This window comes from Hyla sarda, chromosome 2, assembly GCF_029499605.1.
Source record: "Hyla sarda isolate aHylSar1 chromosome 2, aHylSar1.hap1, whole genome shotgun sequence".
Classification (NCBI taxonomy): domain Eukaryota; kingdom Metazoa; phylum Chordata; class Amphibia; order Anura; family Hylidae; genus Hyla; species Hyla sarda.
Genome location: NC_079190.1, coordinates 26,454,399 through 26,475,283, shown reverse-complemented (window position 1 = coordinate 26,475,283; position 20,885 = coordinate 26,454,399). Strand labels below are relative to the sequence as shown.

Below are 20,885 nucleotides of genomic sequence, written 5' to 3'. Positions count from 1 at the left end.
AACCCTCCCACCGTGACCTTACTCGGCGCCACCAATTCAGACACCCGAAATGCTCCAAAAAACGCTAATGAAAAAGCAAGCCGAAACAGAACCAGCTCAAAATTCGAAAGACACACCCAGGACAAAACACCACCCAACTCCACTAACAAAGAAAAGGACACCGGCCTCCTGGAGTCCCTAACCTACAGGCCCCTCCGAAACCCCCTAGCCGCCTTTCTAACCAAAAACGCCTTAGTAGCGTCCTGCATTCCCCGTACCTGAAACCAAAACGCCAAAGCCGACAGCCGCCGGCTAAGTCCGGACCCGGACACCCCGTCCTCATACAACCTCCCCACAAAACACAAGACTGCCGCCTCCCAATCCCCCACAGACTGCAACACACCCATACCTGCCACCAGCTCTTCCCACTCTTTCCAGCACTTACAATAGCCGGCCCAGGTGCTCGCACAGACCGACCGCCTGACAAGCCCAAAAGCCGCCGTTAAACCACTCTCCACAGCTCCTCCGGACATGCGATCCCTTTGACCTCCGCTTCCGGTGCCAACGCCCGAAATCGATCCCACTGGAAACGAGAAAGGGAGTCAGCTATTTCGTTCTGAACCCCAGGGACATGCAAGGCAACAAACTGCGCATTAAGACGCAACCCCCTCAACACCAGCTGCCGCAACAAACGCAAAACCGGCGGCGAATTCGCCGTCTGCGCATTAATTGCTTGCACCACCCCCAGATTATCGCACCGAAAGCACACCTTCCTGTCCCGGAGCCTATCCCCCCAAATCTCAACCGCCACCAGAATAGGAAATAATTCCAATAGTGCCAAGTTCCGACCTCCACTCATCCGGCCATGCACCGACGCACCATTCCCCCCGCCAATATGCTCCGAACCCATGGCTCCCCGACGCATCGGTAAACAACTCCAGATCCCAATTAGACACTTGCCCCCCATGATGACCGACCTCCCATTATAGACCTCCAAAAATTCCGCCCACACCGCCAAGTCGGCTCGCAGATCCGCAGTCAGGCGAACATAATGCAGCGGCCTGATCACCCCCGCGGTCGCTACCGCCAACCTGCGGCAGAAAACACGCCCCATCGGCAAAATTCAGCCTACCCAACAACGACTGCAAGTCCCTAAGCTGCAACTTCCGCGCCCCAGCCGCCGACGCCACCGTCACCTTTAATTCACTCAGTTTACCTTCAGGCAGCCGGCATTCCATGGCCACCGTGTCTATTACCAAGCCCAAAAACTTCAATTGAGTGGACGGCCCCTCCGTCTTGTCGGGCGCCAAGGGCACCCCAAAGCCAGCCGCCACCCTCTCCATAGTCTGCAATAACACCGAACACAACGCCGAACCACCCGGACCCACGAACAAAAAATCGTCCAGGTAATGCAGTACCGAATCAACTTGAGACTCGGCCCGCACTACCCATTCCAGAAACCTGCTAAAACACTCAAACAGTGCGCACGACACCGAGCACTCCATAGGTAAACATTTATCCACAAAATACTCCCCCTCCCAACAACACCCCAACAACACAAAACTATCCGGGTGCACCGGCAAAAGGCGAAACGCCACCTCAATATCCGTCTTAGCCAAGAGCGCCCCCATCCCGTATTTCCGGACCCAAGTCAGCGCCGCATCAAAAGAGGTATACGTCACTGCGCACACCTCCGGATCAATCCCGTCATTCACCGAGCCTCCCACCGGATGTGAAAGGTGGTGAATGAGCCGGAATCTATTCGGCTCCTTCTTCGGAACGAGCCCCAAAGGGGACACCCGCAATCCCGGCAAAGGAACCTCCGGAAATGGGCCCGCCATGCGTCCCAGTGACACCTCCTTCAACAACTTCTCCCTAACCACCTCCGGGTGCCGCAGAGCCGACACCAAATTCCTAACCACCCTCTGCGGTTTAACATTGGCACACGGGATACGAAATCCTAACTCAAACCCCTCCCTCAACAGTCGAGCATCCCCCCTATTTGGGTACTTGTCTAAAAACGGCCCCATCCTTGCCACTCTCACTGGTGTTTCCCCCCTTGTGCTCAACCTCCGATCCCCCTCTCTTCCCCTTTTTAAAACAGCGGGACAAACTGTGAGCACCTCCGCAACCGGAGCATTCATGCTTAAAACGGCATCCCTCCCCGAATCGGCACTGCCCCTCATTGAACTGCCAGCAGCACCCTTTACCTGTCCCCGCCGGCCGACCGGACCCAGATCCGGTCGCACCGCCCCCGTCCCGAAAGGACTGGCCCACACCCTTCGGCGCCGCCATCAACCTCATCCACAGCCCAATGTCCTTATGATCCCAGCGTAAGGAAGGCCTAACCGCCTTCCGCTGCCGGAACTGTTCATCATACCGCAACCAAGCGGTACCCCCATAAACCCTGTATGCCTCCCCCACTGAATCCATGTAGCAAAAAAGACCTGAACAATTCTCAGGCGCTTTCTCCCCAATGACACTGGCTAAGATGGCGAAGGCCTGCAACCAATTGGAAAACGTCCGGGGTATCAATCGATACCGCCGACGCTCCTCCTCTTCCTTCTTAGACTCGTCCGGTTTCACCCTGTCTAAATTAAATTTCTCCAGAGGCAAGAGAGAAAATATCTCCACATACTCATCCTTCCATATTTTCTCCCTGACCTCCGCCTTCAAATGAGCCCCCAGCGGCCCTTCAAAGCAGACATAAACCTCCCCCCGAGCCGCAGGCGCCGCGGGCGCCCCCACTGTCGCACCACTCCCTGTCCCGACCTCAGCACCAACCGCAGCCGTCACCACTGCAGACCCTCCACTCCCCATAGATGCCTTGTCTGCCACCGCCAACCCCTGCGGACCCTGTCCCGCCTCCCACACAGCAACCGGGAACCCCCTGCTAGACGCGGCCCTGTCCTGCAAAAGACTTCTAACATCACGCAGCAAAGACTGTAGCCCCTCCCACAACCCCCCCCCCCCCCCCCCCACATTAGACAATGAAGCAGACTCACTGTCACGATGCCGGCTGGCAGGAGGTGGATCCTCTGTGCCAGAGAGGGATTGGCGTGGACCGTGCTAGTGGATCGGTTCTAAGTCACTACTGGTTTTCACCAGAGCCCGCCGCAAAGCGGGATGGTCTTGCTGCGGCGGTAGTGACCAGGTCGTATCCACTAGCAACGGCTCAACCTCTCTGACTGCTGAAGATAGGCGCGGTACAAGGGAGTAGACAGAAGCAAGGTCGGACGTAGCAGAAGGTCGGGGCAGGCAGCAAGGATCGTAGTCAGGGGCAACGGCAGGAGGTCTGGAACACAGGCTAGGAACACACAAGGAACGCTTTCACTGGCACAATGGCAACAAGATCCGGCGAGGGAGTGCAGGGGAAGTGAGGTATAAATAAGGAGTGCACAGGTGAACATACTAATTAGAACCACTGCGCCAATCAGCGGCGCAGTGGCCCTTTAAATCGCAGAGACTCGGCGCGCGCGCGCCCTAGGGAGCGGGGCCGCGCGCGCCGGGACAGGACCGACGGAGAGCGAGTCAGGTACGGGAGCCGGGGTGCGCATTGCGAGCGGGCGCCACCCGCATCGCGAATCGCATCCCGGCTGGAGGTGGTATCGCAGCGCCCCGGGTCAGTGGATCTGACCGGAGCGCTGCAGTAGCGAGAGTGTAGCGAGCGCTCCGGGGAGGAGCGGGGACCCGGAGCGCTCGGCGTAACAGTACCCCCCCCCTTGGGTCTCCCCCTCTTCTTAGAGCCTGAGAACCTGAGGAGCAGACTTTTGTCTAGGATATTGTCCTCAGGTTCCCAGGATCTCTCTTCTGGACCACAACCCTCCCAATCAACTAAAAAAAAAGTTTTCCCTCTGACCTTCTTGGATGCCAGTATCTCTTTGACGGAGAAGATGTCCGAGGAGCCGGAAACAGGAGTGGGGGAAACAAGTTTGGGAGAGAAACGGTTGATGATGAGTGGTTTAAGAAGAGAAACGTGAAAGACATTAGGAATACGAAGAGAAGGAGGAAGAAGAAGTTTGTAAGAGACAGGATTAATCTGGCACAAAATTTTGAAAGGACCAAGATAGCGTGGTCCCAACTTGTAGCTAGGGACACGGAAGCAGACATATTTAGCGGAGAGCCATACCTTGTCTCCAGGAGAAAAAATGGGGGGAGCTCTTCTTTTCTTATCAGCAAACTTCTTCATGCGTGATGAAGCCTGTAAGAGAGAATTTTGGGTCTCTTTCCATATGGTGGAAAGATCACGAGATATTTCATCCACAGCGGGCAAACCAGAGGGCAAGGGGGTAGGGAGGGGGGGAAGAGGGTGACGGCCGTACACCACGAAAAATGGGGATTTGGAGGAAGATTCAGAGACTCTGAAGTTATACGAGAATTCGGCCCATGGTAGAAGATCTGCCCAGTCATCCTGGCGGGAGGAAACAAAATGTCGTAAATAATCACCCAAGACCTGGTTAATTCTTTCTACTTGTCCATTGGATTGAGGATGATATGCAGAAGAAAAGTTTAATTTAATCTTGAGTTGTTTACAGAGAGCCCTCCAGAATTTTGACACAAATTGGACGCCTCTATCCGAGACGATCTGCGTGGGCAACCCGTGAAGACGAAAAATGTGTACAAAAAATTGTTTCGCCAACTGAGGCGCTGAAGGAAGACCAGGAAGAGGGATGAAATGTGCCATTTTAGAGAATCGATCAACGACCACCCAAACAACAGTGTTGCCACGGGATGGGGGTAAGTCTGTAATAAAGTCCATACCAATCAGAGACCAAGGCTGTTCGGGGACAGGCAGAGGATGAAGAAGACCAGCGGGCTTCTGGCGAGGAGTCTTATCCCGGGCACAGACAGTGCAGGCTCGCACAAAGTCCACGACATCCGTCTCCAGAGTCGGCCACCAATAGAAGCGAGAGATGAGTTGCACGGATTTCTTGATGCCCGCATGACCTGCGAGATGGGAGGAGTGACCCCATTTGAGGATTCCGAGGCGTTGGCGTGGAGAGACGAAGGTCTTTCCTGGAGGAGTTTGCCTGATGGAGGCTGGAGAAGTGGAGATCAGGCAGTCAGGAGGAATGATGTGTTGCGGAGAGAGTTCTACTTCCGAGGCATCCGAGGAACGAGAGAGAGCATCGGCCCTAATGTTCTTATCGGCAGGCCGAAAGTGAATTTCAAAATTAAATCGGGCAAAGAACAGAGACCATCTGGCCTGGCGAGGATTCAGCCGTTGGGCAGACTGGAGATAGGAGAGGTTCTTGTGATCGGTGTAAATAATAACTGGAAATCTTGATCCCTCCAGCAGATGCCTCCATTCCTCAAGTGCTAATTTAATGGCTAGAAGCTCTCGATCCCCGATGGAGTAGTTCCTCTCCGCCGGAGAGAAGGTCCTAGAAAAAAAACCACAAGTAACAGCATGCCCGGAAGAATTTTTTTGTAGAAGGACCGCTCCAGCTCCTACTGAGGAGGCATCAACCTCCAATAGGAAGGGTTTAGATGGGTCAGGTCTGGAGAGCACGGGAGCCGAAGAAAAGGCAGACTTGAGCCGTTTAAAGGCGTCTTCCGCTTGAGGAGGCCATGACTTAGGATTGGCATTTTTTTGGGTTAAAGCCACGATAGGAGCCACAATGGTAGAAAAATGTGGAATAAATTGTCTGTAATAATTGGCGAACCCCAAATAACGTTGAATAGCACGGAGTCCGGAGGGGCGTGGCCAATCTAAGACGGCAGAGAGTTTGTCTGGATCCATTTGTAGTCCCTGGCCAGAGACCAAGTATCCTAGGAAAGGAAGAGATTGGCATTCAAACAGACATTTCTCCATCTTGGCATACAGTTGATTGTCACGAAGTCTCTGAAGAACCATACGGACATGCTGGCGGTGTTCTTCTAGATTGGCAGAAAAAATCAGGATATCGTCCAGATATACAACAACACAGGAGTATAAGAGATCACGAAAAATTTCATTAACAAAGTCTTGGAAGACGGCAGGGGCGTTGCACAGGCCAAAGGGCATGACCAGATACTCAAAGTGTCCATCTCTAGTGTTAAATGCCGTTTTCCATTCATCCCCCTTTCTGATGCGGATGAGATTATAAGCACCTCTTAAGTCCAGTTTGGTAAAGATGTGGGCACCTTGGAGGCGATCAAAGAGTTCAGAGATGAGAGGTAGGGGGTAGCGGTTCTTTACCGTGATTTTATTAAGACCGCGGTAGTCAATGCAAGGACGTAGGGAGCCATCTTTTTTGGACACAAAGAAAAATCCGGCTCCGGCAGGAGAGGAGGATTTGCGGATAAAGCCCTTTTTTTAATTTTCCTGGATGTACTCAGACATAGCAAGAGTCTCTGGGGCAGAGAGAGGATAAATTCTGCCCCGGGGTGGAGTAGTGCCCGGGAGGAGGTCAATAGGACAATCATAAGGCCTGTGAGGAGGTAGAGTCTCAGCTTGTTTTTTGCAAAAAACATCCGCAAAGTCCATATAGGCCTTAGGGAGACCGGTTACAGGGGGAACCACAGAGGCACAGCAAGGGTTACTGGGAACCGGTTTAAGGCAGTCCTTGAAACAAGAGGGACCCCAACTCTTGATCTCCCCAGTGGACCAATCCAGGGTTGGGGAATGGAGTTGAAGCCAGGGTAGTCCAAGGAGAATTTCGGAAGTGCAATTGGGGAGGACCAAAAATTCAATTTTCTCGTGATGAGGTCCGATGCACACTAGAAGGGGCTCCGTGCGGAAACGTATGGTACAGTCCAATCTTTCATTGTTAACACAATTGATGTAGAGGGGTCTGGCGAGACTGGTCACCGGGATGTTGAACCTGTTGACGAGAGAGGCCAAAATAAAATTTCCTGCAGATCCGGAATCCAAGAAGACCATAGTAGAGAAGGAGAAGGTAGAGGCAGATATCCGCACAGGCACAGTAAGACGTGGAGAAGCAGAGTTGACATCAAGGACTGTCTCACCTTTGTGCGGAGTCAGCGTACGTCTTTCCAGGCGAGGAGGACGGATAGGACAATCCTTCAGGAAGTGTTCGGTACCGGCACAGTACAGGCAGAGATTCTCCATGCGGCGTCGTGTCCTCTCTTGAGGTGTCAGGCGAGACCGGTCGACCTGCATAGCCTCCACGGCGGGAGGCACAGGAACGGATTGCAGGGGACCAGAGGAGAGAGGAGCCGGGGAGAAAAAACGCCTCGTGCGAACAAAGTCCATATCCTGGCGGAGCTCCTGACGCCTTTCGGAAAAACGCATGTCAATGCGAGTGGCAAGATGAATGAGTTCATGTAGGTTAGCAGGGATTTCTCGTGCGGCCAGAACATCTTTAATGTTGCTGGATAGGCCTTTTTTAAAGGTCGCGCAGAGGGCCTCATTATTCCAGGATAGTTCTGAAGCAAGAGTACGGAATTGTACGGCGTACTCGCCAACGGAAGAATTACCCTGGACCAGGTTCAACAGGGCAGTCTCAGCAGAAGAGGCTCGGGCAGGTTCCTCAAAGACACTTCGAATTTCCGAGAAGAAGGAGTGTATAGAGGCAGTGACGGGGTCATTGCGGTCCCAGAGCGGTGTGGCCCATGACAGAGCTTTTCCAGACAGAAGACTGACTACGAAAGCCACCTTAGACCTTTCAGTAGGAAACTGGTCCGACATCATCTCCAAGTGCAGGGAACATTGGGAAAGAAAGCCACGGCAAAATTTAGAGTCCCCATCAAATTTATCCGGCAAGGATAGTCGTAGGCCAGTAGCGGCCACTCGCTGCGGAGGAGGTGCAGGAGCTGGCGGAGGAGATGATTGCTGAAGCTGTGGTAGTAGCTGCTGTAGCATCACGGTCAGTTGAGACAGCTGTTGGCCTTGTTGCGCTATCTGTTGTGACTGCTGGGCGACCACCGTGGTGAGGTCGGCGACAACTGGCAGAGGAACTTCAGCGGGATCCATGGCCGGATCTACTGTCACGATGCCGGCTGGCAGGAGGTGGATCCTCTGTGCCAGAGAGGGATTGGCGTGGACCGTGCTAGTGGATCGGTTCTAAGTCACTACTGGTTTTCACCAGAGCCCGCCGCAAAGCGGGATGGTCTTGCTGCGGCGGTAGTGACCAGGTCGTATCCACTAGCAACGGCTCAACCTCTCTGACTGCTGAAGATAGGCGCGGTACAAGGGAGTAGACAGAAGCAAGGTCGGACGTAGCAGAAGGTCGGGGCAGGCAGCAAGGATCGTAGTCAGGGGCAACGGCAGGAGGTCTGGAACACAGGCTAGGAACACACAAGGAACGCTTTCACTGGCACAATGGCAACAAGATCCGGCGAGGGAGTGCAGGGGAAGTGAGGTATAAATAAGGAGTGCACAGGTGAACATACTAATTAGAACCACTGCGCCAATCAGCGGCGCAGTGGCCCTTTAAATCGCAGAGACCCGGCGCGCGCGCGCCCTAGGGAGCGGGGCCGCGCGCGCCGGGACAGGACCGACGGAGAGCGAGTCAGGTACGGGAGCCGGGGTGCGCATCGCGAGCGGGCGCCACCCGCATAGCGAATCGCATCCCGGCTGGAGGTGGTATCGCAGCGCCCCGGGTCAGTGGATCTGACCGGAGCGCTGCAGTAGCGAGAGTGTAGCGAGCGCTCCGGGGAGGAGCGGGGACCCGGAGCGCTCGGCGTAACACTCACCAAGCCTCTCTGGCCCCAGGTGACCAGTGGCTGTAGCTCCCGAATCTCCACCAGCACCCGATGCACCAGCTCCTGTAGATCCAGATGGCACGCGGCGGGCAGACGCCGCTGTTGCAGCTCCACGATCATCCATTCCATCAGCAGCAACACTGCCTCCAGCTGGTGCAGGCGGCTCCACCACACTCCCAGCCACAGACAGCCTGCGTCTTCCTCCTGCCCCGACTCCTCGTGGCTCCACTCTCCTGACGACAGAGGCAAGTCTCTCTCCTGTAGCACTCAAGGCAGGGGAGGCCCGGCCCCTCCCCATCACTGCTCAGTTCAGCTGAGCTCACTTCAGACGTGCCCAGGGCCAGACCATTCCCCGACCTCCCCCGTGCAGGATCTTGGCTTCTCCCGTCGTCATGGTGCCCAGACCTCCGGCCCCCATAGTTCCTGGGGGCCTCAGCGATACCGGAAGCCTCCTCCTGGCTCACTCCAACTGCCACCCGCGTGGTTCGTGCGCCCCTCCGGGCCACTGGAGAAACACTGCGCCTCCTCCCCGACCTCCGGGCCCCCCTCGCTATCGGAACATCAGAGCGAGGGACAGCCGTATCGTCCAGGTTCGCGTTGCGGCCTCCTCTCCCGCAGCCGCGACAGCGCCGCTCGTCTCCGCCACCCGCTGCACGCCCGGTGGATTCCTCCCCGCCCCCCTGCCCTCAGGAGTGGGATCGGAGGGTGCAGGGGTAGCAGGAGGGGCTCGCATGGCGGCGGCGGGTGCGTGGAATTACTTCCGGGCACAGGCGCGAAGGGGGCCTGGATCGGCGGGTACTGGACCTGGGGGCCCCGGATCCCTCTGGAGCGCTCCCGGCCTGAAGTCCCTGCAGCTGCGGCACCAGCCAGTCAGTGCCCCTCGCCACGACCTCGTCCCGGACCCTCCTCATCAGATCTTCCAGCGCAGCATTCATGGTAAGCAACTTTCTCCCTCGATGTCTCCTTGGCCAGTGGTCACTGTCCCCACTGCCCCCCTTATTTATAACTTACCATAACTCTCCGCCCCTTGTCCCCCATCTGCCCTCCCTGAACTTTCCCTGACCCCGGACGCTCCAGAGCTGTCCCCTGTCATGGACCCCCTCCCCTCCCATACTGTCCGGTCCGGGGTTGTCTGTTATGGTGTTCTCCTTAAGGAGAAATAGGGTAATGTCTCTCCTTGAGGAGAAAACCATAACTGTGTGGAGCCGCGTCGATAGGCGTCTCACCAGCCAAGCCAGCACACCCTGATTGGTACTTATGAGGGGCAACACCCTGAAAACAGCTGTCAGCAGATGGGTATTCTCTCCTTCTGGAGAGATCGCGCTTGGCAAAAATTTCAAATGAATGTCTAAAACTCCATAGATGGAGTGAACAAGCTACCTGAAAAGGTGATGTGATTGAGCTTCTTTGAATATCTTTTCTTCCCAGAATTCCCAGTGGAGTGGTAATGGCCTTTAAATCTCCACACACTGTTATGGTGTTCTCCTCAAGGAGAAATCTTACCCCTTTGACCCATCTCAACAAAAACTTAATAATCTTTGTTAACATGACGACTAAAGCTGACCATAGATATAAGATAGCTGACAGTTATCCCCCATACAGTACACCAACCTATCCGCCTTGGCCTATCGGGCAATACTTTTCTATGGACACAGGGTCCAAGGAAGACAAGTGGTTGAGAGGCCACACCGTGCCATTGACCATGGGGGACATAACATGATCAGATAGGATAAAATGTTATCTGACCTATCCCTGTTTCCCTCAATGCCAGTCATTATAGAAGTCAGTCAGGTTGTCTATATTAGATAGGTATAGTTGTGATCTCCGACTCTTCATCTGTGGATATTTTTGCTAAATTATTGTCAGTTTATCGCATTACCAAATATATTAGTAATATATGTCCCAGAGACGTCTCGAATATTGCAGGGTTTGGTAAGGATTGGTCTTCTAGGAGACATCTTAAATGTTGCATTGTGAAGTAATGGAGGTCATTCCAGGCTTCCCTTATCTTCCCTAACTCCTACACAATCCTTCCTATATTTACTGCACTGCTGGGTCTGTTAGTCAGCAAACAAGATGTGGTTCATGGGAAGGAGAGGACTGGAACAGGATTTTAAATAACACGAAGCATTGCCATGGAAACAGCCAGAATAAGACATACAGGTACCTGAAGATATTCCTGGAGAAACCCCAATTATTTAATGTGTTTTTCTTCTTTTAGACCGTACATTATGTGCTTGGTTGTTGCATAAGTTTCACTATATGAATTTTATATCTTGACCTCGAAATTAGATATATCATAGAGACAGACACTGGAGCAGCTGAGGGCCTTAATAATAGTAATAATAATAATAATTTTATTTATATAGCGCCAACAGATTCCGCAGCACTTTACCATATTGGTACATATAAAGACAAGCAGACATAACAATATTACACACTAACTATTCAAACAGGAGGAGTGAGGGCCTTGCTCACGAGAACTTACAGACTACGAGGAATGGGGTTGAGACAGAAGGCATTAAGATGCAATGGTCTTATAATGTTTTTATTGATACAATGGTCCAGCCATATTTCATAAATAGGTTACATATGTGGTGAGGGTGTGATGAGGGAAGATGGCATTACCCTAGGGGCAGATGGCATTAACCCCCTGTGTTCGTGACGCCAGGGTGTGGTTTATCCTCTACACCACCCGAAGGAATATCCTGGGCTAGGCACGGGGGCAAATAATGACTCCCACGACAGGTTACGGAACAACGGCAGCTTTACTGAGTCAGACATGTTTAACAATCTATACAGCTTGTCTGGGCCCAAGGAGGTGGTCAGTGACTTCAGAGAGCACAGGGCTTGCTGGGACTTTTGGTGGACTTGGACAATTTGCTGCAGAGCCCTGCTGACTGAAGACAGATTGACTTGGACTGACTTTACTATGGCAGACTATGACTGACTTCACCCCTTCTGTAAATTACCAGGCTTTGACTTGACTTGTGGGGTACTGCACTTTAGGATCCGTGGCTTTGTGATAGACTTAAGGCCTCTTTAGGACTCCAGACACACACCTAGGACTTGACCTTACTGCCACCCAGCAAAGACTTAAAGAGAAAGAGAATGAGGAGGCTCCACACAGGGCTTATATGGGGGAGACTCTCGTGGGGTCCCATAGGTCACCCTTAGGTCACATGGTCACTGGTACCTCACTGGGTTACAATCACATAACAATAGGTCTTAAAGGCATAGCACATTTTATATACAATACTCTATATAACAAGCATAGAAGCAGATATACAAAGGAACAGGTGCAGGGGGGCCCAGGGGTCACTGTATGGAGGCTGCCTGACAGGGCAGCAAGGGTATAGGAGTGCAACTGCTGTACTGGGCCACCACACATAGAGGAGAGGGAACCACTCACTAGCTAGTCTTCGAATGTCTAATGTGCATAGAGAGTATGGGGAGACTGTCAAATATGAAGCTTTTGATATCTCCAAGACCCAGAGGTCTCAAAAGGGGAAAATTGGGAGTAGTGGAAGCCAATTAGGGAATGCCATAGGGCCTTCAGCTTACACTGGCCCCTTTCTCCTTTCTAACTTGCATGTGAAGTCCAATACCCCATTCTTGTTAACATTGACATATTAACCAAAATTCTGTTTCCTATACAGACTCCAGGTTGGTTCATGTCATGACTCATGGGTAGACTAGGCTTCAACTGAGCCCTACCGGAGGCCATTGGGGGATCTCTAAAGTTTTTTAGACAAGGCACATGAAAGTTGGTGGAGTTGTAGATTGCCAAAATCACTACAAAAGCTAAGTTTTTAGTTTAATACTTGGAGTATCACCTTATGCAACGGGGCAAAAAAATAAAATACAGCGAATAGATGCTGTGGGCAGTTCACTTTGACTACTATTCAAAGGGGTTGTCCACTCTGGACCACTTCTTCTCTCTTACTGCCCAATAGCAACTGAAGATGAAGATCTTGGCAATAATCTGTTATTGTCAGTGGAAGCTATGGAGAGGAGATAACTGGTTTTGGCATAGCACCACTCAAATTAATGGGTGACCATGTATTGTACATGGTCATTCGGAGTCCTACACATTGGAATCCAATTTTTGGCTAATAGATGGAGGTATCCTCATGTATGACTTCCATATGCTCTAATAAAACATATATGTTCAATATAGGAATATGTCTGCACTTCCATGGAATCTGCGGTTGTGCGCGATGTACGGTTAAGCCACAGGTAGAAGAAAGGGGATACCCAACACTCACCAGTGATGCACAGTGAAGATTTATTATGCCATACTGTAGTACAAGGATGCGTTTCTGCATGGAAACCTTCTTCAGCTGTCTGCCTGCCTTTTTTTGACCAACCATACCCCCTTTGTGTCAGACCACGCAAATTTTTCGGCTTTTCACAATACAATGTCGGGTTAGTTGGATTTTCCTGGTGCACACTGTTGCACAGTGTCTATCGCACCAAAATAACTTGGAAAAACCAGACAAAAACTAGTGGATTTTAGCTTAGTAAATGAGGGCCACTGTCTTTGAGACATCTGAGAGTTCAACGATCAACGACGCCTGTGTACTGCCGCTCTATTCACTCAGGAGCCAACGGACCTCTGTTCTTATAATCGGCAAAGGTCCCAGCAGTCAGACCTCCACCAATCAACCAAGAAAAGAACAAATCAACTGGCTCCAGAAAATTAAACAGATTTGTATATTACTTCTATTAAAAAATCTTAATCCTTCCAATAATTATCAGCTGCTGAAGTTGAGTTGTTCTTTTCTGTCTGGCAGCAGTGCTCTCTGCTGACATCTCTGCTTGTCTCGGGAACTGCACAGAGTAGGAGAGGTTTGCTATGGGGATTTGCTTCTCCTCTGGACAGTTCCCGAGACACGTGTCATCAGAGAGCACTTAGACAGAAAAGAACAATTCAACTTCAGCATCTCATAAGTACTGAAAGGATTAAGATTTTTTAATAGAAGTAATTTACAAATCTGTTTAACTTTCTGGAGCCAGTTGAAAATATATATAAAAAAGTTTTTTTCCCCCTGGAACACCCCTTTAATCTCAATAAAAGGGACAACCTAATAAATGTTTTTACTCATAATTCCATAGTATGGTCCATTATATGGCCAACGAATCATCTAATATATTTTGTCCAAAGTGCGGTTAGCTTGGTTCCTCTTTATTTTGTTGCCTCCAAACACCAGGCCCCGGTTGCTGTTACATTCCATATTGCTTCTTCAGTCATATCAATGCCAATAAAACATTTGTTTGCTGTCTGCTTTCATATGGAAAAACTGGGCACCTGAGTTGGGTATCTTTCCCTGCCAAATAAGCTCCCCCCTATAATGAGCTGCTCTCAGCGGGTGACCCAATGTCACGATCCCAGTGCTCTTTTTCATGCTGGGACAGTGTGGCTTGGCAGCTCTAGAGCGTAGGGGAATGGACTCATCAAATGGTTTAATTTTCCCTTCGTTTGCCTGTGTCAACCTTTTTTACAGATTGTAGGTGATGTCATTGTCTGGCTGAGCGTCTGCAGCAGATGGGAAAACCGCGATTAGCAATTATCTTGTGGTTGATACAGAAGTCATCTATCCGCAGACATCATGTGATACCGTGGCTCGCTGTACACCAGCACCGATCGGTGTCACTGCACACTACAGATGTGTTATGTTTAATATAGCAGCGCCCCCTCCTCCCTCCTACCCCGGTAGCTTCTTGTTTATTGTCACTGAATTCCCATGGAGGCTCGTACAGCCGTTTCATCTCCTTTCTGTGCCCGCTTCCATAGAGCAGCCATATGTGTTTTGGTTTTTTTGCTGATTGTCATTCATCCCCAGATGCTCCCATTGTATGTCTCAGTTCATGGACAGGAAAGAGCGGTGACTCAGACATTGGCGATTTTCTTGTGAGTCCATGAACTTCGGAGAGAGGCGCAATTATCAGTCATAAAAAATGTACAAAAAAGAGACTACTGAATGCTTGGCATCTGTTTTCCCAGAGAAAACACTTGTGTCTATGTCATAGATCCTTCTGGATTGTTATAGGGGAATTCCACAAATATAGTAATGCTAAGAACTTTGTGCTGTATTTTCTTGCTGTTGCTGATGTTTCTTGCTGTAGCTGTTGCTGATGTTTCTGACTTGAGCCCAGAAAGTAACTATATTAAAGGGGTACTCCACTGGAAAAAAAAGAATTAATCAACTGGTGCCAGAAAGTTAACAGATTTGTAAATTACTTCTAATAAAAAATTGTAATCCTTCCAGTATTTATCAGCTGCTATATGATCCACAGGAAGTTCTTTTCTTTTTGAATTTCCTTTCTGCCTGACCACAGGGACCTCCGTCCATTTTAGGAACTGTCCAGAATAGGAGCAAATCCCCGTAGAAAACCTATCCTGCTTTGGACAGTTCCGGGCATGCTGCGAGTTGTAATTTTGCACAGCTGGAGGCACCCTGATTGGGAAACACTACTGTAAGCATAAAGTACAATCTCTATTGACCCCATAGAAAAGTCTATAACAGTGTCAGGTTTTGCCACCCAGGACAGAAGGGTTTTGGGTTTGTTTTGTATCTATAGCCTTTTTATGACCTTTGGGCCAATGCTTCACCCTCTTTTTTTACTAACAATGCAATAGGGATTGGACCAACCAGGACTGGGCCTTATGTTTCTAAGTAGCAGAAATGACGGGTCATCATGCAAAAAAAAAAAAGACCTCATACAGCTATAGTGGCGGAAAAGAAAAAAAAAATCCTTGGAATTATATTCACTTTTGGTATTTTTTTTTCTCCCTTTGGTGAAAATGAAAGGGAAACGTTTATGTTGCAAAAACTATAATGCAAACGTCACCGGCGACATGATTGTTGTATAGTGTACTAGATGGATAAAACTAATTTCGGCACAAGAGGAAACGTTGTGACCCTATTATCCATGGGACCGTATAAGTCTGCAGCTGTCCTGTAACAAAAATATCTCTTAACCTACAACAGCGGTCTTCAAACTGTGGACCTCCAGCTGCTGCAAAACTTCAACTTCCCAGCATGCTGGGAGTTGTAGTTTTACAACAGCTGGAGGGCCATAGTTTTGAGACCACATACCTCATTCTGCAAGCCTATCAGCAGTCCCAGAAAACCACATTGTAGTACCTATAGTGCCTGATAGGACAGTTTTTGCTCTGCTATATCCGTACTGTATTAATGCAGACAATGGACTGATCGCTGCTTCTTCTCTTTATCTAGCCGTGCATGTTGGAGCCCACATCATCAATGCTGGAAACTTTTCTACAAACTACCACAGCGAATATATTGAGCTTAATGTAGCTCACTACAAAGATGAGGTATGTGGTAAGATGTGTTATGTTCATATAACATAAAATGTCTAATAATATGGAATTCACTGCACATACTCTTGCTATAAGGGGTACTCTGGTGGAAAACTTTTATTAATTTTTTTTTTAAATCAACTGGTGCCAGAAAGTTAAACAGATTTGTAAATTACTTCTATTTAAAAATCTTAATCTTTCTAGTACTTATTAGCTCCTGAATACTACAGAGGAAATTATTTTCTTTTTGGAACACAGAGCTCTCTGCTGACATCATGACCATAAATCTGTACGGGGGCCAGACTCTCCGGCCAGATAGCGGGTGTTGACCTCCGCACGAAGCGGCGGCCGACACGCCCCCTCAATACATCTCTATGGCAGAGCCGGAGATTGCCGAAGGCAGCGCTTCGGCTCTGCCATAGAGTTGTATTGAGGGGGCGTGTCGGCCGCAGCTTCGTGCGGAGGTCGACATGCCCCCTTCCCGCGGGCTGTCGGGGCTCTGAACAGGAGATCGCAGGGGGCCCCAGCGGTCAGACCCCCTGCGATCTCAAACTTATCCCCTATCCTTAGGATAGGGGATAAGTTGTTCACCACTGGGTTCACCACGGGACTACTCCTTTAATGCAGAGCTTCTGTCTCTTCTATCTCCTCCATTTTTGTCAGCTCTGGACGGGAACAATGATGTGAAGGAGGAGTTTGAATTACTGCTCATTTGATTTATGACTCGTTAGATAAGGCAGAAGTGAAGCCTGTTCTCAGGGAAACTACTGTGACTGAAAACCGTCTCCCTGCTGCCTTGTTTATTGAGTCATGAATCTAAATCTAATGAGCATAAAAGGAAAAAAAAAACATTTTTAAATCAACTTTTGCCAAAAAGTTTAATACATTTGTAAATGACTTCTGTTTAAAAATCTTAACCCTTCCAGCACTTATCAGCTGCGGTATGTTCCAGAGGAAGTTCTTTTCTTTTTGAATTTCCTTTCTGCCTGACCACAGTGCTCTCTGCTGACACCTCTGACTATTTTAAGAACTGTCCAGAGCAGGAGAGGTTTGCTATGGGGATTTGCTCCTACTCTGGACAGTTCCTAAAATGGACAGAGTTGTCAGTAGAGTGCACTGTGGTCAGACAGAAAGGAAATTTAAAAAGAAAAGAACTTTGTCTGGAACATACAGCAGCTGATAAGTACTGAAAGGGTAAATATTTTTAAATAGAAGGAATTTACAAATCTGTTCAACTTTCTGGCACCAGTTGATTTATTAAAAACATTTTTTTCCAGTGGAGTACCCCTTTAATAACAGCTCCCCCATCACATCGCTAGTCTCATCCCTAGACAGGAGGGGAGAGAAGAGGAAGGACGGGAGCTTTTTGCATTGGGAGCCTGTGACTTGACGTCACCGCATACAAGGGGCATAGATGATGTGGAACATTTCTGAATTATGGCTAATATCATTAAATTTAAAAAAAAAGTTTTTTTTCATTATACTTTATATATCCAAGTTTTATTTTGCTGAACAACCCCATTAAACAGGTTATCTAATGAAGATACTCCCTGCCCTAAGGATCTATTTGGGTAAATGAAGATCACAGAACCATTCCATAGGGAATACTACAATTCTAGGAGACTGTAGTGATGGGAGAAGCATCTACATCATGCTTAGTGATGCAATACCCTGTTAGGCCCCAGTCCATGTTTAGGAAAATTAAAGAAGACCTGTTGCCAACCCCAAAAAGTTTAGATTTACTGTCATTAGATTTACTGTTTACTACTTTTCTTAAAGGGGTACTACTCTGCTCAGCGTTTAGAACAAAATGTTTCGAATGCTTAGAGCCAGCGCCAGGAGCTTGTGATGTCATAGCCCCGCCCCCTCATGATGTCACGCCCCCGCCCCCTTAATGCAAGTCTACGAGAGGGGGCGTGATGGCTGTCACGCCCCCTCCCATAGACTTGCATTGATGGGGCAGAGCATGATGTCATGAGGGGTGGGGCATGATGTCATGAGGGGCGAGGCTATGATGTCACGATCTCCCGGCGTTGGCTCTAAGCGTTAGGAACATTTTGTTCCAAATGCTGAGAAGTGGAGTAGCCCTTTAAAATATGAGGGTTTATATTTTGTCTGACAATTCATCAGATGGGTGTGAATCTGCCATCAGCATCACCTGCACTAACCTCTAGGTGTAGACTTGACACGGATGCAAGGGTGTTTACCTTGTTGTGATCTGTTGCTTTTTTGTTCCTTTATGCCCATTTGTATATGCTAATGAGCTGGCTTGGTGCAAGTCTCAAGTGCACCCTCTAGTTCCTTCTCTGCCCAGCCAACCTTATGAATATTTATAACCCTGCCCCTGTGAAGTCTCTCTTGCAAGAGGAGAGATTTCACTTTCTGGCACCTTTTGGTGAGTACTGCACATGTGCTGCTTTCAGGGTACACCCAGAAAGTGGACTGTTTCCTCTCGCAAGAGAGGTTTTACAGGGAAAGAATTATGAATGTTCATGAGGTGGGACTTATGGAGGAGGAAGTGGGCTGGACTTCAAGGTGCACTTGTGGCTTGGGAACGCCCGAGTGCACCAAGCCAGCCCATTAGTATATTAAGAAAAACATACATGAAGGAACAGGGAAGCCACGGATAACAAAAAGGTTAACAATTTTGTCATCTATGTCACCCACTTTACAAGCCTAAAACAACAGGTTAGTGCAGGTGATGTTGATGACAGATTCCCTTTAATTGTAATAATAGGAGTGAATATCAGTTGATACACCCTTCTGTTCCCATGATATGAGAGTTTATAGTTTCTCTGAAAATTCAGAGAATCAGTCAGATGGGGCATGAACTTAATTTGAATAATGGTAGTGAGTATCAGGTGATGGGCGGGATTATACAGTCAGGGGTGTAAATGTTGTACATTGAGGGGTGTGTCTGCCTAATACACACCCTCTAACTGTATAATCCCGCCCATCACCTGATAGTCACTCCCATTATTAAAATTAAGTACACGCCCATCTGACTGATTCCCTGAATTCTCTAACAAACTATAAGCCCCCATATCTCAGGAATGGAAGAGCATATCAATAAACTGCAAAAAGGTGTGTGATCAGGGCTACCTAAGATATTTAATGACAATGTAATCACATTTTTTAGGGGATGACCACAAGTCATCTTTAAATAAAAAGTTACATAGTTGATAAGGTTAAAAAAAATTGACAATGGTCCATCAAGTCCAACCTATTACCCTACTATGTTGATACGGAGGAAGGCAAAAAAAAAAAAAAAACATTTGAGCCCTCATGAGGTGATGGTATTTGTCCCATACCAGGGGGAAAATTCCTTCCAGACTCCAATATGGTATCAGAATAAATCCTTTGATCAACGTTCCATCTCTAGAAATCTGGGTGTCCATATAGCAACTATCATGCTAAGCTTCAGAGACCAGAGGTGGTTGGGCACATTTGGAAACCCTTGCCTTGGCCACCAAGAAAGCTTAGGCTAGGTTCACATCAGCATTCGAAGCTCCGTTGGCCGATTCCATTGAAATGCCGGGAAGCATCTAACGGAACCCCAACAGACCCAGTTCAAAGTGAATGACACCTGTTGGGTTCCATTGGTGTCTGATGTCCCAACCTCTGGCCAGCCCCATTATCTGCAGTTATAACGGAGCTCGACAACCCTTCAAATTTAGCCTTACCCAGTTAGGCTATGTTCACACTACTGAATGTCCGCATGGAAAATCTCTGTGCGGACAGATTCATTCTTTCTGCGGACACGGAAAACGGAATTTCCGTGCTGAAAACATCTGGCATGGAAATTCCGCTGTGTGCACAGAATCCCGTTTTCCACAATTCAGCACAAATTCAGTTCAGCAAAGCTTGCTAAACGGAAGTGCGGAATTCCCGCGGAACTGTAGTGTAACTGTAGCAAGATTTCGCTGAAATTACAGCCCCATCGATTTCAACAGGTTTTGATAAATCTCCCCCATGGTGCTGTCAATTTTGATGGAATTTCCAGGCGGAATTCTTCCGGGGAAATTCCGCATGAAAATTTTGCCTTTTGAACATTGGCACTGGTAATCAGATTTTACGGGTGCTTTCTATTTGTTCCCAGCCGGAGAGCGTATAGTATAATTTATGGCCCCAGTTATTTGTTATTGCTAGAATAGAGTGATGTATTAGTAGATTACCGGAGCATTAATTCCATTATGGCTGCGATGCCCGGTCCGGGAAAATATGCTTTATATAGATATGACCAATCTGACGCCAGCAAAACAAGGTAACGTCCATTTATTTCACCCAACTCATTTATCAAGCGAAATGACTGAGCAATATTTGTCACATATTTTATCCCGGAGATGACAGCGGATGAAGGACCCCGGGAGCCGCAGAAATGAAGATTCATGAAGGATAATATGTCATTTGTCACCATTTTGCTCCTTGGTGTTTTGTGTCTTAATAATTAAAGTTAAGCAGTTTATGGAGTCTGATTCCTAACACAAAGTGATTCCAGGCAGCTGCTTCTATTATGATGATCTTTTTTTTTTTTCTTTTTTTTTTTAAATTAATTATTTTTTATTTTTTTTGTTCATTTCAGGATCCGAGAAAAATTATCTTCACTTCGGGTAAGTGTCGCTGATCTCAATGGGAAATGACCTCTTAGTAGCGGAGGTATAGACTGTTGTAGTTTGTATTATATTATCGGGGTGTAGAATACGGTGTAAAATACGCTTATGAATTTGTCAGTCATTTAAAAAAATACAGTCATGAGTTATAAATGGATGAAGTGCGCGACAGTGCTCTTCCCTCCCCAGCCAACTCCTTCACTTCTTACACCAGTGTTTCCCAACCAGTGTTCCTTCAGCTGTTGCAAAACTACAACTCCCAGCATTCTCGCACAGCCGAAGGCATGCTGGGAGTTGTAGTTTTGCAACAGTTGGAGACA

The 20,885-nt window shown here is 48.7% G+C and overlaps 1 protein-coding gene across 15 annotated transcripts in view; it reads left to right on the top strand.

The window, feature by feature from the left end:
* NOX4 (NADPH oxidase 4) overlaps nucleotides 1-20,885 on the top strand; it is a 298,783-nt gene that overhangs the window by 123,824 nt on the left and 154,074 nt on the right. For all 15 annotated transcript variants that reach the window (XM_056561416.1, XM_056561413.1, XM_056561415.1 and 12 more), the window contains 2 exons: nucleotides 15,873-15,970; nucleotides 20,538-20,565. In XM_056561416.1, coding sequence (XP_056417391.1) covers nucleotides 15,873-15,970; nucleotides 20,538-20,565 — 126 coding nt within the window. The remainder of the gene's footprint in view (nucleotides 1-15,872; nucleotides 15,971-20,537; nucleotides 20,566-20,885) is intronic.